An 8,822-nucleotide genomic window follows, 5' to 3' on the forward strand; every position below is an offset into this window, starting at 1 on the left:
CTGGGCCGCGGCTCCCGCCCCGGCGCACCCAGCCCTCCAATCGGCGCCTTCCGCGGGGCTCGCGCCCAACCAGCGACCGCGCCTCCGTCAGGCGGAGACCAATCGGCGGCCGACTTCTCCCCTAACAACAGCAGACAAAGAGGCGAGGGGCCCGCCCTCCGCGGCGACGAAAGGGGCCGCCCGCCAACGAGCGTCGACGCCCGAAGCCCGCCTTCATAACTGGCAGCGACCCTGGCCAAAGGCAGCGCGGGAGGCGGCGGGCCAGTCCAAGGGGCGGCGGAGCTTTGCGGAAACAAGCCAATCGCCGGGCCCTCCCCTCCCTCGGGGCGCTCTCGGCCAATGCGATGCGGAGGGGGGAGGCACGTGTTGCGGGAGCCGGCCAATGGGAAGCGGCGACTCTCGCCTGCCCCGTGGAGCGCGTGAAGCTGCGAGAGGCTCGGAGGGGCATTTCTGCGCCTGCGCGGAGAGAGAGAGTCTGTTCTTTAAGAACTTGCCATAGTTTGCTGTGGTCGACACAGTCAAAGGCTTTTGCATAGTCAATGAAGCAGAAGCAGACGTTTTTCTGGAACTCTCTAGCTTTCTCCATAATCCAGCGCAGGCATCCCCAAACTTCGGCCCTCCAGATGTTTTGGACTACAGTTCCCATCATCCCTAACCACTGGTCCTGTTAGCTAGGGATCATGGGAGTTGTAGGCCAAAACATCTGGAGGGCCACAGTTTGGGGGTGCCTGATCCAGCGCATGTTTGCTATTTGGTCTCTGGTTCCTCTGCCCCTTCGAAATCCAGCTTGCACTTCTGGGAGTTCTCGGTCCACATACGGCCTAAGCCTGCCTTGTAGAATTTTAAGCATAACCTTGCTAGCGTGTGAAATGAGCGCAATTGTGCGGTAGTTGGAGCATTCTTTGGCACTGCCCTTCTTTGGAATTGGGATGTAGACTGATCTTCTCCAATCCTCTGGCCATTGCTGAGTTTTCCAAACTTGCTGGCATATTGGGTGTAGCACCTTAACAGCATCATCTTTTAAAATTTTAAATAGTTCAGCTGGAATATCATCACTTCCACTGGCCTTGTTATTAGCAGTGCTTTCTAAGGCCCATTTGACTTCACTCTCCAAGATGTCTGGCTCAAGGTCAGCAACCACACTACCTGGGTTGTACGAGACCTCCATATCTTTCTGGTATAATTCCTCTGTGTATTCTTGCCACCTCTTCTTGATGTCTTCTGCTTCTGTTAGGTCCTTACCACTTTTGTCCTTGATTATGGTAATCTTTGTACGAAATGTTCCTTTCATATCTCCAATTTTCCTGAACAGATCTCTGGTTTTCCCCATTCTATTGTTTTCCTCTATTTCTTTGCATTGCTCATTTAAGAAGACCCTCTTGTCTCTCCTTGCTATTTTTTGGAAATCTGCATTCAGCTTCCTGTATCTTTCCCTGTCTCCCCCACTATTTGCAAGGCCTCATACAGGGCATACCTATGACAAACTTAGTTGGTCTCTAAGGTGCTACTGGAAGGAATTTTTTTTATTTTTTGTTTCAACTGCAATATTATTTATACCCCGCCCATCTGGCTGGGTTTCCCCAGCCACTCTGGGTGGCTTCCAGCAAAATATTAAAATACAATAATTCATCAGATATTAAAAGCTTCCCTAGACAGGGCTGCCTTCAGATGTCTTCTTAAAAAGTCAGAGAGTTTATTTCTTTGACATTTGGTGGGAGGCCGTTCCACAGGGCAGGCACCACTACCGAGAAGACCCTGTGCCTGGTAAATCCTTGTAAATCCTCCTGAGCCTGGAGGATCCTCTGCTGGCCCAGGTCTGGGGTCTGAGCAGGGCCGCATTTAGGTTTGATGAGGCCCTCAGCTCCTGAAGGTAATGGGGCCCTTTATACGTCCAGCTGTCCTTGGTCAACAACAAATTGTCACTGTTTTTTGTGTTGAATAGATGCTATATGGTCATTTATAGACCTAATAGGTATCTAAAGCCATTTGTACATAACAAAATATGTATTTTATCAAAGTAATACAATGCAAAAACAATAACATCAGTATTAATCATCACTGTAATACTGGTCTGCCTTACAAGGGCTATCACAGGGATTACCGAAATGTGTGCGCTTTGAAGCCCCAAAGTATATGTTAAGGATAAGGTAAAGGTAAAGGGACCCCTGACCATTAGGTCCAGTCGTGACCGACTCTGGGGTTGCGCGCTCATCTCACATTATTGGCCGAGGGAGCCGGCGTATAGCTTCCAGGTCATGTGGCCAGCATGACAAAGCCGCTTCTGGCAAACCAGAGCAGCTCACGGAAACGCCGTTTACCTTCCCGCCAAAGCGGTCCCTATTTATCTACTTGCACTTTGACATGCTTTCGAACTGCTAGGTTGGCAGGAGCTGGGACCAAGCAACGGGAGCTCACTCCGTTACAGGGATTCGAAACCGCCGACCTTCTGGTCAGCAAGCCCTAGGCTCAGTGGTTTAACCACAGTGCCACAACAATAAAGAGTAGTGTGTCTTGAAAACTGAAGGACGGAATCATTCATTTTTTTTGCAAACACAAAATTAAACTTATTAACAATTTCTATTAAAATGTGACATGACATGTGGTTATTAGTTCATGCTGCCGGGGAGCCTGGTTAGTTTATGGTGGTTTAAGGAGTGCATTTTAAAGTATTCTCTACTTCAGACTCTCTCAGCGGTGCTTAACATCTAAACAAATTTTGGAGTGGGGTCATTGAGGGACACTGAAGTCTTAGGTTGTGCGAACTGCACACTCCAGGTGACTGTCTCTGCCATCAGTTGTGTAGGTCTATAATGTGTGTTAGTTGTGCTAGAAAAATATTAGTGTTTAGTGTCAGGAATAACGTAAACCCGGACACAGCAGAGTACACACAAGTTTTTTCGGAAGCTTCTGGCTGTAGAGCAATGACTAGACGTCTGGACGCAGGAATAGACAACTTCACCAGGATAACTATATACAGTATTTATTGGACAAACAGTATCCAGAAGTTACTATGTACAAACTTCATAAAATAAATGAAATAAAACAGATCCTTTCCTCTCTGTCTCTCTCACAACCACCTGTTACAAAAACAGTCTTTCCACACAACACCACACAGAGCTTTTTTTTCTTTTAGGAACTTCTTACTCAATAATCAGAAGGTCGTTACTAAGGCTCTTGTCCCCATGCAGAGAGAGATCAGGCCTTGGCTTTCAGCCAATAGTTAATTGTCAGAAGTGGATAGCTGACTTTCTGCACGCATGCACTTTGAAATCTCTAACAAAAAATACAGGTGAGCACATCCCAAGACTGGTAGTTTGAAATTTGGTTGGCTTCTAACACAGTAGCTCCCACACCTCTTTCCATTTTGCCCCGCTGCTGCTATCATCATCATCATCATCATCATCATCATCATCTATTTATTTATTTAAAATATATCCACAGTTCTTTGAAATATAAGAGCCTTGCAGCTGGATCAGGCCCAAGGGCTTGTTGAGGACAGTATTTTCTTCTCACAGCAGCCAACCAGATTCCTGTGAGACACAGATTTCACTGCATCTTCCCAGATTTGACTCCTGGACCTCCGTGCTTGGCTCTAGATAGACTGTGGAGTTAGTTCCATGACCTAACATGGGAAGGGGAGACTAGAGACCTGGCATCCCTGCAGCAGTCCTTTCTAAAATGGTTTGTGAAAAGCACACCAGTGTCTCCCCCCCCCACCCCACCCCTGGTCTGGCCACCGCCACCACTTGCATCTCTAGAGCTCACTGTCAAAGGGAGGGATGAAAAAACAAGCAAATGATGAGACCACCTTTATGCACTTCTGGATATCTTTTACCTTCGCTGTGTCTTTCAAATAAATAAATCGCCAGTGGAATCGTGTTTCTCTGTAGGGCAAAGTACGGTAGATCTGGGCAAGGAAGCCAAGATCGAACACCTGGTTCCTTCCTGCCGTTACGCAGGCAGGAAAAGAAAGGAGAGGCTCCGGTTTGCAACTGGGAAGGGTTTTTCCTCCTTCCCCAAAGATCCAGCTGCCGTCGCCTCCTGCCAATGTCAACTTCCTGTGCCACCATCGTAGCTGCGGCAGGAGTGATGCTAAGTCTCCTCTGTCAAGAGGAGCTGCCAGGAGTGCGGGCTGTGCTAGGTCCCACATGAGAGAGGCACTCGTCTCTTGGTGCCACAGGGCCAGCTGCCTTGCCACCCTCGGTCACTTGGCCATGTCTGACCATCACTACAGAGACACAAGCATCTTCAGCGCCATCCCACAGCTTGGAGAAACAGCCTGCCTGAACCCATCTCCACCTGAGGGGTGGGGGTGAAGGTCTGCCGCATGCTCCTTTGGATCACAGAGGTGGCATTCCTAGAGGAGTTCCAGGCACACAAGGATGCTGGTGCTTAGGCTGCCACCTGCTGGAGCAGCAAGTTCTTCTTGTAGCAGGCCAGGCTGCAGAGCGGCACCCCAGTGAGGGAGCAGGAGTACCGCTTGAGGTTGGGGCACCCACCGACTCCGCAGGGGGTGGGCAGAGGCACAGCAGGCGGGAGGGAGGGCAGCAGAGGTGCAGGGACCCCCAGAGGGAAGGAGACCGTAATCCCGCCGGCAGCGTTGCGGTAGGAGACCATCGGGGCGGCCGCCGCTCTGGCCTTCCGCTCCCGCAGAGTTTTCACCTTGGCCTTGCTGGTCTTGGTGAGGCGCTCAATGGTTTGGTTCTTGTTCTCCTCCGCCTTCTTGGCCGCCTGGAGGCGCCGCTTGCGAGCGCGTTCCTCTCGCTTCACCAGCATCTCCTCCGTCAGCTCCTTGGCCTTGTAGCCCATCGGAAGCTCCAGCAGCGGCTGGCTCTGTTGCTTGTGCAGGAGGGCTTTCTGGAGGGCATGGAAAGAAAGAACAAAAGAGAGCATGGACTCATGGAGAGGCTGGCAGCCAGCAAGGCCCAGCGGCAACTATCAGGGGCCACGGAGATACAACGGATGGTAGATTTTATTGCATCAATGGATCAGGCCAGTGGGGGCCCATCTTCTCCATCATTATTATGATGGCTGAGGGGTTTCTTGTGGGAAACCCACAAGCAGGACCCAAGCACAAGAGCATCTCTCCCCTCCTGTGGTTTCAGAAGTCTTACTGCCTCCCACCATGGAAGTACAGCACAGCCGTTGTGAGAACAGGATGCTGGACTAATGGGCTCTGGCCTGACCCTGCAGGCTTTCCTTAGATGCTTATGGGACAAATTCCTTCTCCCACCCCATGCAGAAGCATCAGTCCCCGACAGACTGAAATCAGAAGCCCCATCTCCCTTGCAGGCTGAAGGCAGGTAGGCAGGCAAGGAGCCACAGTGGAAGCAAACCTGCTTGGGAGGCTGAACAGGCTGATTCCTAAAGGAAATACCGTCACAACTGTCACTTTCCAGACAGATCAAGGTCATGGATACTGCCCTTTGGTCTGGCCCTGTTTTCCTTCTAGATCAAGTATTCCATCAGTTTAAGCTGCTCCTTTGGGGCCTCGCAGCCACCACATAACACATTCACTCTGGGAACAGAGCACCAGAACAGAGCCTCCCTCAGTTTCCCCTGCGCAGAGTCCCACCAGTGCTCTCCAGCGAGGGCGGCCCTAACAGCTTCCTCCTCCTTACCTGCCTGGCTGTGAGCAGGGATTCGTCCACCTCCTTCTTGAGCTCCCCGTTGTCATCCAGTTCCCCGCGCTCCAGGGCATCCAGCCAGCGCTGCTCCTCAGTATCGAGTTCCGGCAGGGGAGACGGCTCCAGGTTACTGTCCTCATCTGGGTTTGTGGGCAAGAAAAGTTTGCCTTAACTTTGAGTTGCAACATTGGAGAACTGTGGGGGACGCATCTTATATCACTGCTCCACCTGCACCTCTCGCATCCCGTATCCCGCACCAGGGCTGTGAGGGACAGCAGTAGCAGCCGCCCAGGAAGGACGTCCCGGCCTTTGTGGGACAGACATGCAGCTGCTTCAATAGTCAGGGGCGGGGGGCTTTTATGCACCTTTGACCCATTTTAGTGACTATTGTATCACTGCCTGTTTTATTTTGTTATAAAAGTTTCAGCCACCTTGGGAAATCTGGTTAGGAGGAAGGGTATAAATACTCCTAAAGAATGAAGCTACTGTTAATGAGAGTAGAAGGTTTTCTGCAGTCTTACAGGCCATCACAAGATGACGTTTCAGTTCATTTTGGAAGCAACTGATGAAGAAACTGGGACGATAATGTAACAGAAGGAAACTTACCATGAGTGAGCGGACAATTGCCTTGCTGATTTGCAAATTTAAAGTGCTTTCATACTCTAACTGTGCTTATAGCCGTGACCAATCCGTCGCAATCAGGCAGCTAATCCTCCTGTCCTCTCTTGGGGACCATATTGCAGCACAGCCTTGTCACCTTACTAAATAAGCAGCCCTACAGCTGAACGAGCTAATGTAGAGAAAGAAACCACACTTCTATACACCAGCAAATCTAGAAGAACTCCAGTAGCATCCTCCAGCTGTGGCCTCTGCCACACCAAAGGGTTTCCCCAGGAAAAACATCGCTCGCTTACCCAGCCATGCACGATATTGTTCAATGGGCACCCCTTCCATCGGCTCATCTTCATCATCCACAACCATCAGTGGGGAGGGAGAGCGCGGCCTCTCGGGAATGACGGTGAAGGTTGGCACACTGGGAAGACAAGAGGAAGCCAATGAATTCATCCCAATAAACTGGAGGACCCAGAGATTAGCCAAACCCAGCTCTGATGGGTGAATGGGTGGTAGGGAGGGGGTCTCCAAGCAAAGCAGTTATGGATCAGAAAAAGCTGGAGGGCACAACTGAGCTAAGTCCCTCCCCCCACCCCTGAGGGGTTTGAGGATTCTTTCTAGAAGCAGTGCAAAATTCTCTCTTCTAGGCTGTGTGGCACTGGTGGTTTCAACATCACTTGGAGTCCTATGTTTTATCTGAATGGCTCAGATTTTACATATATGTTAGATATGGCATCCACCGTATGCCAATGGTTTGCCTACAACTCCAAGCAATAAATGCAAAGGAGTTAACTGCCCACCTTCCCCCACCAACCCGCCTCTGCTTGTCCCATTCTGGAGCTCCTTCTACATACCTCTTAGTGCCCAAGATCTGTCCTCCAAGCTTGATCTTGAGCTTCAGCTGAGGCTTGGGCAGGGCAGCCAGGGGCTCCACGGCCGGCATGCCCGCCTCCTCGCGGTGATGCCTCTTCTTGTGCTTCTTCTTGTGCTTCTTGTGCTTCTTCTTGTGGGATCCATGGTTGCTGGATTCATCATCTCCTGCAAGGGACGGAGAAAGCAAGCAGGACACCATAGCAGTCAGCTCAGCATCTTCACAGTGCAACAAGCTCCCTTTTTAACCAAGCCGTTGGCTTTTAATTATCCGCAGCCTTTTAGAGTGGGTGGGCTGTTGAAATGTGTTCCCTCCTCTTTCATGGTTTTCATGCATTATGATTCATGTGGAAATTGTTTTCTATTTGGCTGTGTACTTTTTGATGTGTTTTATTTATTGTTTATGACTTTTGCTATGTTGGTAATGATCTAAATCAGGCATCCCCAAACTTTGGCCCTCCAGATGTTTGGGACTACAATTCCCATCATCCTTGACCACTGGTCCTGTTAGCTAGGGATCATGGGAGTTGTAGGACAAGACATCTGGAGGGCCGCAGTTTGGGGATGCCTGATCTAAATCTTGTCATGTTGTAAGCCGCCTTGAGCATTGTTTTAACCATGGAAAGACAGCATACAAACAAAAAGATGATGATGTACGTTTGCTTGTTTGTCAAATCATTTTGCAAGTTGCTTTGAGCGCCCGTTGCGAAAAAGTGACTTATAAATTTAATAAAGGACAACGGCCCTGGCCATAGCTGCCAAGTTATCCCTTTTTTAAAGGGATTTTCCCTTATGCTGAATAGGCTTCCTTGCGAGAAAAGGGAAAACTTGGCAGCTATGCCTAGGCCAGACATAGGCAAACTCGGCCATCCAGCTGTTTGGACTACAATTCCCACCATCCCTGGCCACTGGTCCTGTTAGCTAGGGATGATGGGAGTTGTAGTCCAAAAACAGCTGGGCGACCAGTCCCTCGCTCGCTCGCTCGCGGGCCCGACTCCCTGGCAGGGCTGTTGTGAGGCTGACACGGGGAGCGGGAGAGCCAGAGCCGCCCCTTGGGGTTCCCGGGCCGGGAGGAAAGGAAGGGCTCCAGGCTCCAGGCCCCAGGCAGACCAGACCAGGCCTCGCTCGGCTACTCACCCCGCGCGGCGCCTTCCATCCGGCCTCCGCCCTCGGCCCTCCGCCACGCTTGGCTCATCCAGCCGGCCCGCCAAAGACGCGGCGGCTTCCCGGGGGGACGCAATTGCGGACGGACAGGGCCCGCTCCCGCGCGCGCAAATGACGCACTTCCGCTCCGCGGGGGCTGGCGCGGCGAGAGTGACGTCACGCCATAGCCAGACAGGCTTTGCAGGAACCGCCTGCGTTGGTTCACCTGCCCATCAACTGGCATGCGGACCCCGGAAGATTGTCCAGGAGGGAATGTGGCCCTCTAGCTAGCCGACAGAGGTTTCCCACTCCTGCTTTCAGGGGCGATGCAAGGAAAATGCAGAAAATGCAGGCTGGTGCTTCAGAAGGTCCTGGTAGCCAGAAGAAACACCCGCGCAGACTCTTTCCTGCTAAACCTAAACCATTCCCTGTTCCCCATGAGGCAGGGAGTCCCGTAGGCAGAAAAATCCCCCTGTGCAGCTATCAGCTTCAAAAGAGGGCAGGGCAAATTCATGGAGGAGCAGAGGGCTGTCAGTGGCCACTGGGGGGGACAGGAGGCTGGCCTGATCC

The 8,822-nt window shown here is 51.4% G+C and overlaps 1 protein-coding gene across 1 annotated transcript; it reads right to left on the reverse strand.

Annotated features, from left to right (window-relative positions):
* Window positions 1-2,964: 2,964 nt before the first annotated feature.
* Window positions 2,965-8,364, reverse strand: INO80B (INO80 complex subunit B). The gene is made up of 5 exons (XM_035134572.2): window positions 8,247-8,364; window positions 7,094-7,277; window positions 6,542-6,660; window positions 5,622-5,767; window positions 2,965-4,857 (listed from the first exon to the last, which is right to left on the reverse strand). The coding sequence occupies exons 1-5, from the start codon at window positions 8,302-8,304 to the stop codon at window positions 4,393-4,395; spliced, it is 972 nt and encodes a 323-aa protein (XP_034990463.2). The 5' UTR covers window positions 8,305-8,364; the 3' UTR covers window positions 2,965-4,392.
* Window positions 8,365-8,822: the final 458 nt, after the last annotated feature.

This window comes from Zootoca vivipara, chromosome 9 (genome assembly GCF_963506605.1).
Source record: "Zootoca vivipara chromosome 9, rZooViv1.1, whole genome shotgun sequence".
NCBI lineage: Eukaryota > Metazoa > Chordata > Lepidosauria > Squamata > Lacertidae > Zootoca > Zootoca vivipara.

Coding starts and splice junctions, on each gene's coding strand:
- INO80B (XM_035134572.2), bottom strand. CDS start 8,304: ATGAGCCAAGCGTGGCGGAGGGCCGAGGGCGGAGGCCGGATGGAAGGC. Junction 5,768..6,541: donor ACAATATCGTGCATGGCTGG/GTAAGCGAGCGA, acceptor CCACAAACCCAG/ATGAGGACAGTAACCTGGAG. Junction 4,858..5,621: donor CCCTGCTCACAGCCAGGCAG/GTAAGGAGGAGG, acceptor CATGCCCTCCAG/AAAGCCCTCCTGCACAAGCA.